General features: G+C 40.6%; 1 protein-coding gene across 1 annotated transcript in view; it reads left to right on the top strand.

Annotated features, from left to right (window-relative positions):
- The first annotated feature begins 468 nt into the window (after positions 1-468).
- Positions 469-21,700, top strand: part of pex5la (peroxisomal biogenesis factor 5-like a) — a 109,074-nt gene continuing 87,842 nt past the window's right edge. Inside the window, exons 1-2 of the mRNA XM_037771316.1 lie at positions 469-543; positions 641-872. Coding sequence (XP_037627244.1) covers positions 852-872 — 21 coding nt within the window. The 5' untranslated portion in view covers positions 469-543; positions 641-851. The remainder of the gene's footprint in view (positions 544-640; positions 873-21,700) is intronic.

The raw sequence follows: 21,700 nt of genomic DNA, 5'->3' as shown, positions 1-21,700 counted from the left end.
GTATTATCTTTTCATTAGCACCTATGGGATGGGTTTGTCACAATCTAATTTCGTTGTACTACACAATGACAATAAAGGGCTTGAATCTTGAATCCTGAATTCCTGAATCTTGAACTTAATTGAGTAGATTGGACCCATTGTCACAGATGCCGATATTTGAGTCAGTATCGGCCCGATATCCGATCCGGTATCGGTTCATCCCTACTTGCTTTTTGTTGTTTGCAGGACACAAAGTAAAATATGTGCTTTATAACTACAAATGGACACTTCCAAACTAAATTTGTTTTAAACGTACATTTTTTGGACACTTCATGTGTGTTGTGAAAATGCTCTGAAGTGTGAGATGACATGTTCTTGTGTGCCTCCTTGTGGAGCGCGTCAGCACTGGAGGAGGCACCACCGGAGGGCTGGGTCACAGTTAGCAACCAGAGGAAGAGGAAGAGGAGCGCTCTATAAGAAGAGAAGGAAACCTCGAGGAGCGTCAAAACATTTAGAGCACAGCAGCCGAGAGAGGAGGAGAGGAGACAAGGAGACAGAGGCGAGGTGAGAGGAGGAGACATACTGGATTGAAGACTGATGATTTGTTTTGTTTATTTTCCCTGCAAGGACTGTAAAGGCTTGTATACTTGTCACCATCCAGCGGCAGCGCGCACAGACGTCCTGGATGAGCGCAAAGTGTGAGCTTTCAGCACCTGAGGAGAGGACAGCTCCGCTCCGTGTCCTCCTCCAGAAACAAAACTCCGCTCCAGCTTTTTCCTGTCAGTCTGACTGTCTGTCTGCTTCACAAGTCTGGAAGAAGTCTGATAAAGATCCGCTGACGGAGAGATCCGCGACTGACTGTGTGTCTCAATATGTACCAGGGGCATTTACAGGTAAGACACAGACTCTCTTTCTTTTGCTTGTTCATTTTCCTGTTTTAGTTGTGATAGAACATATTATGAAGTGATGTGAGCAGGACGCACTAGTTCATGTCAAGTAGAGATTTTACGCATGCAATGTGACATGTTTGGTGTTTTTGGAGAATGGGCAACAAAATGACCTCTTACCTCTAACTAAGGGACGTTTGCTCGGAAAAGCGGACAAAATGTGCTTAAAAGGATGAATAAGGAACTACTAATGCACCTTAGTCAGCTCCATTATAAACTACATTACGTCCACTGAAAAACAAACAGAGAGAGAGAGAGAGCTGCTGTAGCGCGACTATTGCACGTGCAGGCGCATGGCCAATGTAAACAGGAGGTTTAATGAGAGCAGCCTCCACACAAACCATTAGTTTCCTAACAACATGCTTATGCTCACGTGACGTCATGCACTTTGACGTCAGTTTTGCACACAGCAAACTACAGTACTAACTAAGGCACTTTGAGTTGCATCGTGCATCTGGAGACTGAAACTCAACTCCAAAACAAATTGGGACAAGATGGTACAAAATGTTCAAAATATGACAAGATATCTGGTAGTATATATGTTACTGCTCTGCAGAGCTTCCAACACTGTGTACAATATAATCACAACCTTGTCATTTGAACAACAATGAGCTTATAGTGCAAAACAATAATATTAAATGAAAGGTGCTATTGATAACATTGATGACATTCAGCCAGGAGATGTCACACTTTGTTAGAAACCCTGTTAGAAGTGGAAACCAAACAGTCAGATGTCTTCCACAGAGATAAACAAAACATTCATTTTCGACCCGCCAACAAATGATTAATTCATAATCATAATAATTGTTCTGTGGAAAATAATTACTTTTATTCGGCACCTTTCTAAAGCTCTGTGGATGTATTTAGGGATGCACTGATACCGATACCGGCTCGGATATCGGGCCAATACCGACTCAAATAGTTGGATCGGGTATCGGTGACAATGTGGCCGATCTACTCAATTCAATTCTATGTTTATATACTATATATACTGTATACATTATTTACTAGAAATTTTCACTTCACTTGAATCACATTCCTACCTCTAATTTTGAAGATTTTTTACCAAGTTGCTGGTGTGCGATTTCTTATTTTAATAACAAATAACAATTCACGTCATTTGTATCTATGTATTTATTTGTCACTTTTTGTTTCACAAAGTTAAGAAAGTAATGTTCAAGTCAAGCCTTACACATAAAAGAAGGATCCCAGTCACTTCCACACAGCGAGGCATACAGCTTATTAATCAAACACTGGTATCGGTACTCAGTATCGGCCGAGACCCAAAGCCCAGGTATAGCTAGCGGGATTGAAAAAGATGGATCGGTGCATCCTGAGATGTACATGTATTATTTCTTAAAACTTACTCATCTACATAAAAATGTTATCAATGAGACCTTTAATGCCTCTTCTGCGTGTTCTGCATTGCTGGTTGACAGAGAAACCTCAGCTCCCAGACAACTGATTATGTAATAAAAGACCACTCCTGAGTCAGTACTCTGGAGCATTAAAGACCACAATTTAATATTTCATGATATATTACTCAAGCAGCGGTATTCATTGAAAATGCATGAAAAGGCGGTCGGCAGCTCTTGTCTGCCTTTTGTGTTTGTTAAGGGTCAATGAAAAAGCCTGTGATACTGAGTTAAGATATGTAAAAGTCACATAAAAGATTAAACATTTTATATTTTTAATCACAGTTTTCCATGTTTCATCCCATAATGTTTCAATTATCTCATACTTTATATGTTTTTCATCCCATGCATGCAAGTCATTACACACCGTGCAGAACTGAAACGGCTCCTTCTCGACCATTTGACAGGGCTAATTTAACAGCAAATGTCCAGTGAATGCAAAGCAGACGCTCTATCTGTCGTAATAGATCTTTTGCCACGACACTAGCTTGTGTAACTGATGGATTTATCTTGATGTTGACGACACTTTCTCCTTGAGATTAAGTGTGCGGGTGCATATGAAATCAGACTGAATTTGTGAGTGACACAGCCGGAACTTTATCAGATAAGAGTGGAAATAGCGTATTGATCGTGTGGGGATGGGTGGAGTTTGTTATATCAAGACAGCTACAGACAAATACATATACAAAATTTAAAGCTTTCTTATAAACATGGAACTCTTTCTTTTTAAAATAAATGCTCAGATGCTCTTTCTACTGTATTTCATGATTTAAATCTCATTGTGATGTTTGTGCAAAAGTTGTATTTTAAAAAAGAGAAATTTAGGCGAGGCTGCACGCTGTCAGATTAAGGGAACTTTTTGAAGAGAAACAGATTTTTAAGTGAGGTTTTTCATATTTTATTTAAGTCAAAGTATATATTGCTGTAAAACATGGTAAAACATGACATGAATGTCAAGTATGCCCTCTAAAATCTGCTTTTTTTTTTACATATTTCACTGTGTGGATGACGTGACCTCTGAATACAGGCTCCGGGCATAAATCATTGAGAGTTGGGAGCCTTAGCTTGGAATTGTAAATGAAGCTCATACTGTACACTTCTTGATGTTGACAGCGATGCAGCGTTAGTCAGTCACTCATAATCACAGCTATCAGATTTCCTTCCTCAAAGTAGATACACTTGTAAGTCCTTTTTTATCACACGGTTGTCCATCGGCAAGATTTGTCGGCTTATAGTGTAGCAGCACTGGAAGCAGTTGGCTGTGGGAACAGGATAAGGATGTCCAATCTCTTTTTATTTGTTGACCCTCTCATTTCTCCCTGACCGGTGTGTCTATATGAATGGGTTAATGTGGCAGTATAATCCGTGGAGCGTAAGGCATTTCCATAACATGTTTGCATAATTGCTACATATCTGCACACAATGATACAATATTGGGTGGATCAAATATCTTGGCACGAGTTTCACAAACAATGCCAGATCTCGTCCTCATGGTTGGCTGGTTGGGCTTCTGGTGCACGGGTAATATCAGAGCTTGGCAGTGCTGCTTGGCAGAAATACAACGCTGGGCTTGTGTCTTAAATTTCTCCAACGTTTTGTCTTAAAAGTCTCATAAATGTGTGTGAATAAATGTATTTATCAGGACTGATTTGTGTTGTGAAAAAAAAGTGTGTCCATTTTTGTGAGCAGAGCATCACCTTACTGTATCAAGTGTTGGAAAAGATTGATGCAGTCAAAGAAAAGCAATTGAGAGGTGTGGATGTCAGCCTCATTGCTCTTCCTGTGAAGGTGCAACTGAAGATGCTGCGAGGCGAGCTGATTCAGCACGGCTGCTCATCTTCATCAAACAAAAAAAAAGCTACAAGAGAGTCAATGTGCCGTATATTTCTGCTTTATGTACTACATATGAGAGAGACCTTGAGATTGTCTCCATCCATACTCCCTCAGATGGCACTTTCCCATCACAGTTTGACACTATAGATTGCAGAGTAATTGTGCATTGGTATTCATGTTTACAGTGAATCTAATTACGGCAGCGCTTGTACTGTATGTATAAAAGACACCCTGGATAAATGGAAGTGATGCTTCAAGGCCTTTGGATATTTGCTCTGTTAAGCATAACATGATTACATAATTTGATTACCATATCTCAAGTTCCCCGGGGAAGAAGTTGGACGGATGCTATCGTTGATCAGAAGTAGATCAAGTCTCAGTCGCTCACACCATCTTTTCATTAAGCTCCAGATTTATTTACACAGTTTGTTTTTTTCTGGGTGAAAGACTGTTTGTTTAGAGGTTGTCCTCCAGGACTCTGCAAGAGTAAGTAGGCCGCTGGTGCAATATAAAAACAGCTGAGTTGTTCAGAATCAGTTTTCTCTATTTTGCATTTTCTGTTCTGTTTTGCTGGTATGGATATTTGTGGCAACATTTGTGTTTTTGGTTTTTCCCCTCATTGTAAACCAAAGCCCTGAGTTCCCATTCTCCTAACCTGACTTCATAGGCAGGCTTGATACTGACACATTAAAATGCATTTAATTAGAATAATCAGATGCGTTTTATGAATTGCAAAATAACACCTTACAAGTCCTAATGACTTAAAATATTCCAATTAATGCTAAAAGAAATATTAAGTAGTTTTTAATGGAGGGAAACTTCTTGAAGAGATGCAGATGCAGAATAATCAACCAACAGACAGTAAAAATAGCACAGCAATCAACCAGTTGACAATAGGGGTGTAGTAAAATATCCCTTGAGTATTGCCATATTATATTTTGTGATTCTGTATAGAGTCTCAAAAACACTGTTGATTTTAATTAATAGTTTACATGCAGGGATTCGTGGCAGACAGTGGCTCAGATTGCACAAAAAGTAGTGCTATGATGTTTGATGTTACAGGGACTGTGATAAATGCAGATCTTAATTCTTGTGATTGCATAAAAAAGTACATTTCTTACTTCCTATTTTATACATATAGAGAGGCAAAGTCCTGCCCCTTCCAGTGGACCACCGTGGGACTTTATTTCGGGAAAAATATGTACGGTAGTCAACGGCAAGAGACAGATATTTTTTTGATCCCATTTGAATTGCGCCATGAATCACACATATGATGTTTGTCAATTTAAAAGATTATTTTGTTAATACATTTGTTGTAAAACTGAAGTATACTGAAGTATAAGACAGTGAAAACACGGAATTAGAAATTCTATACACCCAAAAGTCGCCTAAGTGACGTCACTCTCGCTGAAGCTACGATGCTTGTGTGTTTCATACTAGGATGTACTGTACTCACACCAGCAACGGGTCTTGCTTGTTCTTTCGCTTCCTGGCCAATAAAAAGACCAGGAGTCGCTGGATAAAACAAATCAGGTAAGATAACGATGCACCTGTGCGTGGAACATAGCTAAGTTAGCTAGCTAGCTAGTGTTGGTGACTTAAATTGTGCGAGACGAGAGATGTAGTTCACTGAGCACATTTCACCCAAAACTAAATGATACTACGACAAACTTACGACAAACTGTGACTTTCTTGACTGCAAAATTATTTTGTAAATTCACACACAATTGTAATTCAAAAATTATTTGTCTCTTGCCGTTGACTACCGTTCATATTTTTTCAGAAATAAGGTCCCATGGGGTCCACTGGAAGGGGAGGAACTTCGGCTCTCTATGGTGGCGTGTTCTTTATATTATGACAATTTTCCTCAAATCTTTTTTTTTTTTTTTTTAAATTGCAATATATTGTCTTACTTACAGTATCGCATGGTAACCCCTGTATCATGATACAAATCATATCGCCAGATTCTCGCCAATACACAGCACTAGTTGACAGACAAGTCGACAAGGCGTCACAACACCAGCAGGAGTCTATGCAAGCATGCACCTCACACAATACAAGCAATCATCAATCATACTTGCTCAGTCGATCAGGCCGTCATTCGTGACCTCTGGTTTAAGCTTATTAAAGCTTCACTGTTGCACTAAGAGGTTTTCATCTTCATCAAGACTTCTCCCACAGCCAAGGTGGTCAGCTAACGGCATGACAAAGGGGTTCCAAACACTTTCTCCGCAGAGACTGTTTCAAAGTCTCCTTGATTTAATGGACCATGGTCTTGATAAAGAGTGATTTAATAGGCCTGACTATTTCAGGAGCCAGGATAATGAGTGAAATCAGGTGGTATCCGGCTGGAACCAAAGCTCCACAGACACCACTGCTCTCCTTGTTGGAGATGTGTGGCAGGGAAGGAAATTAAATGTCCACAAGAAAAACACAGCTGAGTCCAAAACTGACCAGTCACTGTATTTTTGGAGAGTAGTTTCATGAAATTTGTGAGAAATGAGCACTACTAAAATGTTAACTGTAGAGATAAATGTAATTCCACATCAAAGGATAATTAGATGGAGAGCAGCCGACTAGAAACAGGCCATTGTGTAACAGTAAAGTTCCTCTGGATGGTGTGTTTGTGGCTTTGAGCTTAGTGAAGTTTAATATTTTTGTCTTCAAATTTGACAACTTGGATTTAATTCACAACAAAATGTCAGAAAATGTTAAACTGAAAAGAAATTCATTTTTCAGCCTTCTTACTCAAATAGTAACAAACTCTTACATTAAAGAAGCTAGTTGCTTACACATTTCCATTTAAAGTTTACATAATCGTGGTACAGGAATTAAGGATATTATTAATGTACATGCTCAGTGCACATTATCTAAGTTTGTGCTTGTGCCACACAATTCTGCGATAGTTTTACTGTAGATTTAAATTTAAATATTCATTTGAAAGCTGTGTTTGGAGGATATTAAAATAACCTTACACCAAAAGCACAAGTTTGATGTTGCACAGAATAACGCCAAATGCACACCAGGCAGCTGTGAAGAGCGGCTCGCCACAATAATCATTTTTTTCTGCGTCAGGGAGGCGCATTCATGTATTTCAGGTGGGAAGAAATTCTTTGTAACATAGGTTAACATGTCACAGATCTGTTTACTGATTGGCTGTGAGTCCTCTCCGGCCACACTTTTATATCTTTTCCCAACTTTTGGTTTGGCCGCTGAGCTCAGGAGCAGCGGCCGAGCTTATCATAGACATTGCATGGCTTCTCGCCACAGGCCGCACTTCACCGTTGCTCTGGTTTGAATTCGGCGTGAGGCCATTATTTCCAATGGAGAGAGCGACGCGCATTACACTGAGTTCAGCTTTGACCCCAAATACATTAACCTTCACAATGAGCGTCCAATGGGATTCTGGTATTGACAAGAGGCGGTAGTTATGACGGCAACATTTACTGTAGAGAAGAGTGATGGAAAGGTTCATTTGTGCATCTCTGAATAAAGTTATGTACTAGAACTAAAAACTAAAAACTCTCATGCATGGCGGAAAAGTACGGGGGATAACAGGTTAGAAAATTAATATTGTGATCATCACCGTCATTTACGTTGAGATGTAATCTGTGGCATCCTTGCTTTCTGCTTTGGAAAGTTATGTGCTGCTTTACATTTTGCAGTCTGTTTGCTCTTAAGAAATATGGACTGAACGCAGCATTAGAGTTACCTTCTCTCCCGCCGTCTTTTTTTTATGTCTCTTCTATGCACGCAATGTACTCCTTATGCTTACGAATAAAGAAACAATTGTTAAAAGACAGTAAAGTTTCCTGAATAAAACAACATAAAGGATTTGCATTGTGCCATTGTGCTCATCAAGGCAGCTGGCATCCAGTCCTCAGTCACTGGTGACAGTGAGGCGGCATAATGGGAATCTCTCCTTCTCCCTGGTTGGGTAGTTAAGGCTCTATAGAGACCCTGAGCAGCTTGTGGAGCTCGTAAAGCGGACTAGAGGTAGACTAAGAGGGATTCAAGCATACATCAGCAGCAGTTGTCCTATAAGCTGATTGAGGGGTTGTTGTACTTGCTCACAGAGCACAGGTATTTGGTCATTTTGCCTTTCACTGTCATCTGCGCTCTCCTAACACTCACCCATCCATCCTATAAAATCATTAGAAAAGAAAGAAAAATAACACAGGGGACGGATGTGGGTGTGAATGATGAAAGAGGATATGAGAGATGGGGAGGAAGAATGTGGAAGGAGGAGAAAAAGAAATTATACATCATTGTCATGGTGCTTAAACAAAGTCAGTCTGTTTATTTTATGTTTATGTTTATTTAATGTACGCTTTAATCAAGTCCCTAATCTGTCCCTCAGAGTCGTCATTTCATATGATGGATTCCTACTGAGTTGATGAGACAAAATCAGGACCTCCTGTGTCTCCATCATACATTGTGCCTCATTTCATTATAATCAAAGTTTGACAGTAGGAGTGTGTGTCTTTGTGCAGGTATGTGTGTGAGATGTAGTGTCAATCACTGTTCCCTGTTTGAGATTCTAATCCGTGGTTAAAATCCTGATATAACACTGACAAAAAAGACTCAAACTCCAGAGCTGTGACGAGATTGAAATGATGAGATCGGGCTTCTTGAGGATTCATGTCTCGTCGTCTTGCGCCTCACAAAGCTGACTGTCAGAAATGTGAACCTGTCAGGAACTAATAAAGCCGCGTTTTTAGACTTCTTTACATCTTCAGATACTTTTGACAAGGATTCATGAACCCAAAATGAAACATTTATTCATTAAAGTGAAGTGAAAACTAAATATTTTTCACTAAAAGTTTGATGCTGTGGTCTAATCCTCACAATCTATGAAATAAAGTATGATCTGCTGTAGAGTGCTGCAGGAATGAGTCCTAAAACCCGGAAATGAGTTAGCATTTTAGCACTTCTGGTTCCCTCGTCTCAAAGTCAATGTTTTTTTTTTTTTATGAGTTTTTAGTTAGATGCCTGAAATAAAGTCCGTGGTTAACACGAGCTGAAGAGATTTTAACGTTTTGTTTTACGAAATAAAATACGCCAGTAAATATATTTGTAAATATATTTGTTCCTTTTGAAATGAGCATTTTGCAGTTACGTGGCTGAATACGTCGTGCAATCAGAAAGCAGCTTCAGTAACTGATACACCCTCTGAAAGCCTGATCTGTGTCACAGAAAATATAGGGCCTTACCTTAATGCTGATATCAATCTGTCGCTAGCCCATGCCGGGCCCCCGTCAAAAGATACTTGCCAGCGGTACCTAACAACTTTTCTGGTGGAAACCCTGTAGCATGAAGTGGAGAGAAGGGTTTTGATGTAAACAAACACGAAAGTGCAATTTCCAATACAGTATTTGACATATAACCAACCAACAATATACTCCAACATAAAAAAACGTTTTCATGCAACTATTATTCTTTAAAAGCAAATTTTGTACGACAAATGTACTACTTTTTTACAAACCGTACATATCTAATTTTAATATAAAACTCTTTGTTGTAAATAACCATCAACAAGGTCACCAGTCTGTCACCCTCCCTCTAGAGGGTGTTTGTCAAAGGACAAAATTATGCTCTTCAGCAGTCATTCCCAAAGACTGGGTCCCAGAAGATTTTATTAGGGTCGCCAAATAAATATGCAGAATTTATTCCATAGTCTTTCAACATTTATATCTGCAGTACACCTTTGAGACACTTGAGGGAGCTTGAATGTTCGTATTGTTCTGATAACCGAAGCCGACTTATAACATTGAATATAATATTAAAGACTAGCATACATTCAGTTTGTTTTATGGATGAGAGGAAAAAAACGAGAGCCTGTTAGCTCCTAAATGCATTTATTTGATTTATCAAACGTATATCTCTTTGAAACGGCTGGTTTACCTGTTCAGGATAATATAAGGTGATGCAGAAATGGCGATAAAATTGTCAGAAACGTTCATTTATGCTCAAATTCGATTTATAGGCTATTGAGAATTGTGTCGCAATGGTTCGTCATTTTTAAAAAGTGGGTCCCCAGAAAAAAACGTAGCAAAACACTGTTCTACAATACACAGAGGGGTTTGCCGAAACGTTATTTTCATATTTTATATAAAACATATAATATATTTTCTATTCTATTTATAAGTTTTTTTCTTTGTTTCATTCATACAGTATATGATACGTTTTAAACAGTACAGATACTGGAGGTGGATCGTGTTACAGATGTGTACCTGTTTGCAACTAGACACTCCCATCCCTGCTTGAAAGATAAATAACGGCATCATACTGTATGTCAGACTTGTGCTTCTGATTTTATGCTCAAAGAAACTTTTGACAGAAAGGGTGACAGAGGATAAGTGTCTACACCAGCTCATAAGCCTTACACAATATTACGAGTCTCAAACTGAATGCCGTGGGACCGACTTGGCCTGAACACACACACATGCACACACCAATGTCAACACTGTATCAGGCTTCCTCAAACAAGACGCCTGTATCTGGGAAGGGATATGATCAATGTGAAGCACCCAAATTCACAGCTTCACGGCACTGCATCATCCTCTCTGTTGGTAGATTTCCTCTGGGTATCTCTGTGCTCCAAGTCAGTTAACACGGCAGCCCCACATGGAGAGTCCCCTGAGCTACTGTACTAAGCCACATTTTTCCTCCCACAAAAGTAGGACAAGCCCCAGCATCTTTGTTACTGGGAGCAGAGGGCTGTGCAGAAGAATGGGTAGCCCATCCATCTCTCTCGCCCAACCCATTCATAACAGTCATCTCCAACTGGGAATTAATTTGCTCCAGAAACCATACGTCTCCGCGCCGGAGTGGAGAGAGCATGTGTTTGGTCCTCTGGGGAGATATGAGCTATCATGGATGGTAAACAACTATCTACTTCACTGTGGCAGATGTGAGCACGATTTTCATTTCCCAGTGATGAGTTTACGCCGCACCTCCCCTATTGACGCAGATTGTGCTCTACGTCTGTGACTCTGCATCAGACAGTGGTACTAATCTAACTGAAAAAGATTATTCGGCTGTGTTTCTTCTTGAACTGTACTGTACTATGCTACTTCCATTACTACTAATTAGGGATGTCACGATACCAGAATTAGTACTCAATACCAGTGAAATTCCACGATTCTCGATTCCAATTACCACGGTAAGAAACAAAAGTAAAACAGTAAATTCCATGTTCTTCAACATTTATTACTGTTTGCATTCTGGGTTTTGTTATGAAGTTAAACAAGACATAATTCCTTCTCTATTATCTATTTTATATTGCTGTGAAAACAACTGGATTTATTCAAGTTTCTTGACAAAAACTGCATTTTGCAAGATTACATTTGAACACATCATGATAACGTTAGAATGTACCTTTGCCAAATAATCATTTTTACTGAATAGAGTCCGAACACATCATGTATTGTAAACCAACAGCACGTCCCGTTAACTAGCTCTCGTCCTGCCCATTTCAACACAGTGTCAAACTATTGAATTCATGTTATTTTCTTCTGCCTAATCACTTTACGGTTAATATGGTTTAAACAAGCAGATAGACTCATGCATGTTATGTTTGGCTCTCTGTGCTTTTTAGAATACAGCAGCTACAGTAAACTGGATCGTGAGAACAGATTTTCACATTAGAAGTGAGGCATATCCAAAGGCAGTCGCTACATGGGGAACACATGAAACGCTCTCGTCTTCGTCGCGGCTCATTCTCATCACTGTTTTGCTGGGCGAACCCGTTTCTTCGCACCCCGAGTGAGAGATACTCATCTTTTTTTTTTTCTTACTCCCGACATCCTGCCTCTGGATTTTAACCTAACAACTCCATCTTCACCCTCAGCCCTACACAACAGCTCTTCCTCTCTGAGTCGGCGATCTTGTTAGATAATAGCAGGCGAACGCTCGGCAAAAACCAAGGTCTGCAATGTTATCACACCAATTACCGTGTACCCACAAATACCAATTACCTCCTTCTTATGATCACCACTAATGACAATTTCAACACTCTCCGTCACAGCCCTGTATTTACAACCGAGCACTACTCTGCAGCGTACAGCAGGGAAAAGCAAGCCGTATTCAGAGAAGTCAAAAATAATCAAACGTAAATTGAAGCTGCTCTAATTTTCCTTAAATTAATTTCAAGAGCTTTTTGCCGCATTAACCAATAATTTGTCTCTCCAAAGCTCTCTTGTGTAAGGCTGGAGTGGAAATAGGAATCTTTGATGTTATTTGTACACGCTGAATGAAGGATGAAGTGTGGAGGATAATGATGCTGTGGCTGAAAAATGTGGCAATTTAACATTATTTACAAAGACAGGCGCAGAAATTTGTTTAGTGTTTTGAGGCGGATGGATTTACAGCAGTTGCTCCTCTAAGTGAAGGAGTACAGGTTCAGCTATTCACTAAGCGTATCTCAAATCCAGTGTAGTATTTCAGTGTCTATGCACTGTAACTTTCTGCAGGAGTTTGTTGGAAGCGGGTGAGAGGGAATTGCCTTGCATTTCTATAAATACTTATGACACATGCAGTTAATGAATTCTCTGGCAGAAGTTGAGGGCTGGGCTGCAGAGCGGAGCGCAGAGAGGAGCTGGGTGCACAGATGGGATGTATGCAGAGTTCAAGGGTACACCAGCTGAGAGGACTAAAGGCAGGAAGGTTTCGTTAGCAGAGCGGGACCGACTCCTCACCTGGAGCGGTCCCGCAGGCCTCAATCTGACTCTGTCATGCCTGTTCATACACTATGCGTTTGTGTTTTCAAGATGCACATAAAATACCTGCATGCTACTGTGTGCATCTGTATACCCGTGAGCATGCAGGCATGTTCACACAAGTGTAGGTAACGAGGCATGGCATGGATGTGTTATTCACTTTTCTCCACATGACAGGGGCTGTAGCAGCGTGCCAGAGAAGAGGTCGGAGGCTTTGCATCCCCATGACTTCCCTCCATACATGCAGGGAGTGAACAATGCTTCTTGGCAGCCAAGTGAACGATGATATATGTGTTCAGATAATGCATGGGTCATCTCCTGAGGTCAATCTACCTGCTAAAATCACATTTGTATTCTATATGGAACAAGATTGAAATATGTTTCTTGCATAACGTTCGACACAGTTGTCTGATTTAATTGGTGCTGATTTATAGGTTTTGCAGAGTAATCCTGTCAGTGATATATGTTGCATTAGTTGGAAATATCTTGAGTAATGAGTGAGTGAGTCATAGACTGTATATAAGAAGTGGACGTTATCACTTTGATGTCACCCATTGGTTTGTGGACTGCCATTTTGAAGCCTCGAGTTCGGCATTTTGGCAGTCACCATCTTGTTTTTTTGCAACCAGACGTGACATGAGAGGCCGGAACTAAGTACAACCTAACGCGGAATAAGACATTTTTAGGTGATCAAAGAGGGTATAATTAACTTTCATGAACTGAAAACGCACTGTGAAAGGGTTAAAGTTGTAAGACAAAAACACGGACAACTCCCAGACTGGACAACGCCGTGGTAGCGACATGTCAATCACAAGGTAGCCACACCCTAAAACATACCCTGCTTTATGGTCTATTTGACTCTAAATGGGTCCATAATTTACTAAATGAACATCATGCTGTGTTGAAGAAGACTTGAAACTAGCGATTGAGACCATAAACTCATGTTTACAATGTTTACTGAGGTAATAAATCAAGTAAGAAGTAGGGTCATTTTCTCATAGACTTCTATACAATCAGACTTCTTTTTGCAACCAGAGGAGTCGCCCCCTGCTGGATATTAGAAAGAATGCAAGTTAAAGGCACTTCAGCTTTGGCTTCACTTTTCAGACCCGAAGGTTGCCGCCTGCAGTGAGTGAATGAGTGAGTTAAGCTTTATTTATTCAGTAAGTCTCATTGAGATTAATATCTCTTTAACGAGACAGACCTGAAAACAGATGAAAAAGTATGGCCAGATCATATATTGATATTGGGCAGATATATTTAAACTTAAACTTTATTAGATTCGCCATATACATACAGGTACATGCATGGAATTTGACCTCTGCATTTAACCCATCCTTAGGAGCAGTGGGCTGCTGTAAAGCGCCTGGGGAGCAACTTGGGGTTCAATGTCTCGCTCAAGGACACTACAACATGCAGACAGTAAAAACCGGTGTCCGCCAACCTTGCGGTTGAAGGGCCATCCGCTCTACCCACCTAGCTACACCCACCCTTTTGAGTCTCACTAGTGTTGAAAAGGGCACTATGAGGGCAAGAGTTTCACAACCATGTGGAGAGTGAGCGAGGGTTATGAATGGGACTGAATATTCAGTGGGAACAACTACCTTGAAGAAGATAAACAAATGTTTCAATATGAAGTGACATTTCGTTTGCTTGGAAAGAAATATGTTAAGGAATGCCGAAAACAGAAAAACAGCAAAACAAAGATATATCTCACTATATGTCCTTGTTTAAAAAGGTACCTATTTATTTCTACAACCCTCGTCTCTTGTGGCAAGATGAACATTGTTTCATTGTATCTTCCAATTCATTGCTCTTTCAGAGTAATCCATCACTGACAGAGGCAATGAGAGAGTATAGGTGTTTCTGCTTGTCTGTGACTGCGTCTGTATCCCAAACAGAGGCATGTGTGTCAGTTAGGGGCTTGCTGACTCTGGGAATGACTATCTCAATTAATACAGATACCAGAGTTTGCTGCAATTTGGGGCTGTTTAAGCTTTCTATTGGTGTTTGTGTTGGATCATCACACACAGAGAAAGTGATTAGATTGATTATGCTGAAAAGTCTCCCATGCCTCTTTCCCCTTCTTGACAGTGTGAAGAAATTCAGAGATGCCATATACAGTATGGTAAATAATGTCAAAACTGGGTATCTCCGTTTCTTAGGTCGTCATCACAACTGACCTTATTTCCTCAGGGGCCTTTTTGTCTAGACTGGACGGAAATTTTGTCTCAAAATACAAGTAGGCAATGTTCTACAAGCATTAAAGATAGAATATGTTATCGCTCTGCAAAAGTGCCACAAAAAGAAAAAAGTGTCAGTGAATTGGCACAGTAGGAAGGACATTGTGTCTGTACACATTTATGCTGGATTTATACTTCTGTGTTTAGGGTTTACGCAACACATTCTCACTCCCAACTTGTTATATACCGCTGCTTAGTCAGCGCCGCTTGGCATTGGAGACCGTCGCACGAGGTACCCCTCTTGCGTTACTTTTAGACGTGTCGAGGAGGGCTGGGCCAATATACACATGCATAGTGTCCTTTCAAAATAGGTTTAGGCAACACAACCACTTAGGAAACGGTTGCGGTTGATGCTAACTTCACTGACTAACAACTCAGTGACATGACTCACAGCACTAACGATGCTAACAAGTCATGTTACTAACTACTGATGAGACAAAATAAGTCAGCGGTCACTTTTAATTTCGGGTCACAAACAGTGGTATCCGATGCCGAGGGGCATTTACCAAGCAACAGTGTTTGACAAGTTGGGAGTGAGAACGGGTTGGTTTACAGCGTACCTACTGGAGGCCGACCGATTGATTTTTAAAGGTCATACGATAGTTTTGAGCAGGAAAAAGGTGATTGCCGATTAATCAGCCAATATCACCACATATACACACACACTTGATACATTAAACTCTTAATGGAGCATCATGGCACTTTGACATCTGCAACTCTTTCTGCAAGGAGAGGACATTTTCTTTCATTAGAGAGTCACTGGTTCTGACTTCTGGACTGCCTGGGGAAAGTAATGAGTGAGGCCTTAAGAAAGTTCTCCCCACCTCTATAGACACTCTCATCAAGGTGAACTTGAGTGAGGCGCTTAACTCCCGTTTGCTCCAGTAGAGCTGCATAGTGACAAACAGTAGAGGACAGTGGACATACTGTGAATCTCCCAGATGTGGATGTGTGTACTAGATTTAGGTAATACCCTTTCTTTGATGACACATACATTATTTCCACATTGTAGAGCTGAGCAGGTCACTTTGGCCACTCCGTACTGGCCAAACAAAGGCTGAGATCAAGTCAAAAGGAGCTTGGCCTCCAATCACCGCGCATCATGACATCATCCAAGACTCGCTGGAACTCAAAATTACACATGCTGCAGAGGATGTATGAGCAGTGGCGTGCATTGAATGCGTTTACCAGTGAGCATGTCACATCGGCTGTCAATCTGCTGCACAATGGGAAATCATGTCAAACCTGATTGAGACACTAGAACCACTTGAGGAAGTGACACTGGAAATTGGCCACTCAGAGTCTTCTGCCTCATGTGTAATCCCCAGTGCATCTGTTCTGAAACTCATGCTGCAACCTCATCTTCACCAGGCATCAAAGCCTTGAGCAACTGTCCTTCATCCCCATCACTAGGGCAAAGCCTTCACTTCAGCAGAGGCACAACAATAATAAGCAAAATAATGGCTGAAAGAAGAAGCTGCACATGACATGGCAAAAACAGTGGAAGACACTGGTAAAGCAGAGGATCCAGCTAAAAGACAGTCCAGAACTGTCCCCCTCTAACTCTTGTGGACAATCTGTATGCAAAACTTCTTGGAGCAGCTCACCACACAGTTGAAGCCCAATCCAGCTTTGAAACTGAGCTGCAGTGTTACCTGAAAGAGCCAGTGGTTGAGAGGAATACCCCACTTTGGAGTGGTGGAAGAAAAATGAGGACAGACTTTAAAGACTTGCTGCACTGGCCAGAAAATATCTCTGTACACCGTCCTCCACTCTCCCAAGTGAATAAAGTCAAAGATTGTTAATTACATTTTTTTTGCGTGAGCCATTTTGACATAATAAAAAAACTCAAAATGTTCTTTTTGACATTATATACAATTATTTTGACATTTATTTATATACCAAGAGATAAATGAACAATTAATACAGCAACATAGGATTAAAACTTGTTGGGTAACTCATAATTTCATGCTAACAATACTACCATAAATGAAAGTCGCTGCCTGCTGTTTCAGCTCTCATTAATGCCCTGCAGGGTAAGAAAGTGACTTGGCTCAATCATGTAGGCCAGGAAACAAACGCACCAGTGCACACCATGAGCTGCACTATGTACTGTACTGTAGAAGCCTCTGGATGGATGAATGGAAATGAACTTCCAGTAGAGATAATGAATCACGATCCACTTATATTTCTTGTCTGCTGAAAACTCTACTGTGATTCATCTCAGCGGATGCTTATGACAATCATCAAATAACGTATTAAATGTATTTTTGGAATTAATGCAAAGAAGCGAAGCACGATTCACTCAAGTTCATTTAGAGTTGAAACCTTACTAAATAAGATTTATCTTGTCCCAGCTTACAAAAGATAAGCAAGCTGTTGAGATAAGAGTTGCATGTCCGCGGTACTTGAAGCAGGCAGCGGAGTATTTTCTCAGGCTTGGCACTGCTGTTTTGTTTCCAGCTCAAGTAGAGAGAAATCTATACAGTCCGATGTAAAGGTTAGAGAAAAGACTTGAGCTCAATTAGGTGCAGTCAGGCGGTGAAACACGGTTCTACTGAAGATACTCAAAATGACTTTCCTAAATTGACTATACAAGTGGTCTTTGGCCTCAGGCACGGCATCTCACGGAGGAATATTTTCAAAAACTTGATCCGCAACCTCATTTTAAAATAGAAAATAATGATCATTCACGTCATCTTGTAGTGGTCCTGCTTAATAAAGAAGAGCGCTTTAAATTAGAAGCGAATTCCGGCCGTCTCCTATCTCATCATTGCTCGAGGTTGGAAATATCTCTTCATGAATTCAGATGACAAAGACCACTCAAGAGCCTAACCTTTCTACTTTCAACATTTCTCCATACCTACTCCTCTCCCTCACCTTATGCACCGCAAGAATGCTATCACGTCAATTAAAGCCTATCCTCCAGCTATCATATACCCCAGGGTCGTCAGACAGGCTGCCAGCCACAGAAAAGGTCAATCACAGCTGTAACGATAGTGCAGGGAGAAATAGAGACACAGAGGATAGAAGAGTGTTGTTGCTGGGAATGACAGGAAGAACGAACACAAAACAACAGCAGGTCACATTAGTACGTAACGTAAAATGATGAAACTATCACAAAGTATGTTTCGACTTGGTTTTGTCTACCTTGTACCTTTCAATGATTATAGCGCAAATTGAACAAATGCTTTTCAAACAGATTTAAGTAAAGTTACATTGGATGACTTAAACTTGATTGAGCTCAGGTAGTTTGTTAAGGGTTTGGGGCTAAAGAGCGATGTACTCACTTACCCCAGAAAACTATTATTTTCCCAATTGATTAACTTGACAGTTTTTATTTTGCCAGGTCAATAAAATGTCAGAAATGAAGGAAAAGCCCATCAGAATTTCCCAGAGCCCATGGTGAACTTTTCATATATTTTTGCTTGACCAACAGAACAAAACAGAAAGTTTACTAGAAAAGAGGACAAAGAAAAGCAGCAAATATTAATATTTGAATTAGCTGAATGCTAACATCAGCATGCTTACATGCTCACAATGCAGTGTTAGCATGTTGATGTTTATCAGGTAACATCCTCAAAGTAATCTCTGACGCTGTCGGAGTTACCTCCGGTACCGGGCATTTGATCATCTTAGTGCACACACTTTTTAATCCTTGGCTTTGGGGGAAGGTATCAAGTGTTTTCAAGTCAAAAGGCTCATGTCCAAGTGAAGTCAAGAGTCACTGGTGTTAAAGTCCAAGTCAAGTTGCAAGTCTGTTTTTATTTTGTCAAGTCGAGTCTTAAGTCATCAAATTTGTGTCTCGAGTCCACACCTCTGGTTCTTCCAAAACCAAAAATGTCTACCCCATGGTGGCGCTGGAGGAAAACTCAGATGATCAACAAAGTCAATAGGGTTCATCCCCTGGGCACCATGAATATCAGTAGAACATTTTACGGCAATTGATCAAATAGTTGTTGAGATATTTCAGTCTGGACCAAAGTGGTGGAACTACTGACCAACATTGCCATCTGTGCTACTAGCATGACAAACACAACTTAAACAGGTATCAAAATTGTTCGACTAATCAATTAATTGACTAATCATTTCGAGTCTTGTTGCGTAACAATGTACGGAGTTAAGGGGAATGCATTCACTCATATGCCATCCTGACATTCCTCCTTTCATCTGCATTATTTTCAAAGTCTAAAATGTCTCCTCTCTCAGTTTGTTTGCACAGATCCTGTAACTTGTATTTGAAGATGCAGCTCAATCCTGCAAATTCATTAACTCCAATCCGCCCTTCTCATAACAAAATCCATGCAAAGATATTGCTCCTCATATCCATGACAGACAGCAGTGAATGAATATTGTAAATTCAAATTAGCAACTCAGAGGTATCCAGAGAGACATGCATAATATAAGTAAAAACACCAGCAGGTTCCGGCTCCATCAATCCCGTTGGAGCATTAGCATCATCTTTTTTGTTAATGTAAATCAGTCTGTTGTGCACAACAGAGGATGCTTTGAAGAGCGAGATAATGCGTGGTATTTTCACTGCGCTGTTGGCAGCCTCTTTTATGGCCAACAGCTTTAACTCCAATAACAGACTGAGACTGTAAGAGAAAAATCATATATTGGAGCTCTCAGAGACGAGATGGTTGCCTCTTCACAGCATGCTCATTATAACAGTTTGTTCTTCTCTGCATTCATTTGCTGCACAAAGTTTTCAAAAGGCAGCCAGACAGAGCGGAGCTGGCAACTCTCCAGCCTGGCAGAGAGGGTAAGAGACGGTAACAAACTAAGCTGTATGACGTGATTACGTGTGCCTCACAGACCCTTGTATAATCAGAACCGCTGCCCACATCTAATCTTGTGTGAAGAGCACCCTCCCTACCCACGACACACACACACACACACACACACACACACACACACACACACAACCATCAGCTCATTCTAGTAAAGTCCAGTAAAGAAATTGTCCTTTGCTGATGAACTCCTCATTGTGGTGATTTCAGCTGGAAGTCTGACATTTATATGTGCCTCTTCAGAAATAACCACTCGAGTCTACTTGAGTGACCTAATACGAGAAAATCATCATACTAAATATATTCTCGGCATTGATGAAGGCAGCTCTCTACGCTGATTGGTAGGTCACGATGTTTCCAGTCTGTTATTATCAAAAGCGTCGTGGTTAAGGGGTTCAAAGCCAAATCAAGCAGGTCTCATGACTGGTGGTTGATGAAGTAATGGCACCAACAACTCAATGTCAAAAATAAAAAAACTGAAAAGAGCTGTTTTGGTCTTCAGTTTTAAAAAATAGGAACCTTAGTTGGCCACACACCTGGATGCTATATAGACCCTTGTACAGCTGATGTAGTCAAAATTATGCGCATTCATTTTGGAAACAGAAGTGGCGTTTCGCCTAGGTGTGTAATAACAATCTTAATATAGGCTACTCATCTGTGTTTATTAGGCTATCTACGCTAACCGTTTACAGAAGTTATTACGAGCAACCACGGATGCATTCGGCTGAAAGCAGTGCTAAACACAGTTAGCAGACATGGACTCGCCACCAGAGTAATGGCGGCGCCGCTAGATTGCAAAGCGGTCGCCGGATTCGTCTATACACGGCCACAGATAACGTAGTTGTATGACATGTATGCTCGTAATTTCTCGCTGGTGTGACGTTACACGCTAGATTTCTCCACCAAATACATGTATATATACGTGTATATATCTGGCCACTGAATATTGGGGCCAATGTCTTCCACTATTTCACCAATAGCACAAGGATCTGGAAAGTCAATTTGTTTAGGGTTGAATTTGCGATCTTTGGTGGTTAATGCCCTTGCATAGCTTGACGAGATATTAGACTTCGCTGTACTTCCGTTGCCAAACTGCGTGCGCACATTTACTTACATCAGCATTGTTTGCAAACTGTTAAAGGGTCTATTGTGGAATTTGAGATCTGCTGATCGATGCTCGGGCACAAAGCCAGTCTCTGCCTCAAACTTGTGGATGTTGTGTTGAGGAATCCCTGCCTCGTGTCCTCACTAAATATCTGTTTCCATGCAGAAAACATCCTTCTCCCTCATTCATGAAGGCATCTAATAATTACAGATTACCAAGTGAACCGACGCGTGCGTTTGGTTAGAGGACATCCTTTGACGTCACGATCCTACTCTGTTTAAGCCACCGAATAGGAAGGACTTGGCATAGCAACTTGATGTTATCACTCCTTTGTACAAAGCTATGAAGCGGCTCAGTATGTCGATTTGATGCTCTTGGATTTTAATGTACAAGCACTTCCCAGCATAAAGGGGAAAATGGAAGGGCATCTGTAGAAGCAGGACTGTATGTGTGTTTGCCAAAGGGTGAGATTATAATAGATTATCCTAATTACATGTGATGCTAATGGGGTGCTTTGTGCTAATTCATTGTTTGATGATGAATGAAACTAGCGCTATCTTGGCTTGCTGGTGTGACGGGCTGCTGCTTAGTTTTAAAAGGAGTAATCGTCAAAGACAAACGTCTTGATGAGAGAGGCAAAAAGGCACACAGTGTCTAAATCTGCC

This window comes from Sebastes umbrosus, chromosome 5, assembly GCF_015220745.1.
Source record: "Sebastes umbrosus isolate fSebUmb1 chromosome 5, fSebUmb1.pri, whole genome shotgun sequence".
Classification (NCBI taxonomy): Eukaryota; Metazoa; Chordata; class Actinopteri; order Perciformes; family Sebastidae; genus Sebastes; species Sebastes umbrosus.
This window is presented reverse-complemented; position numbering and strand designations above follow the sequence as displayed.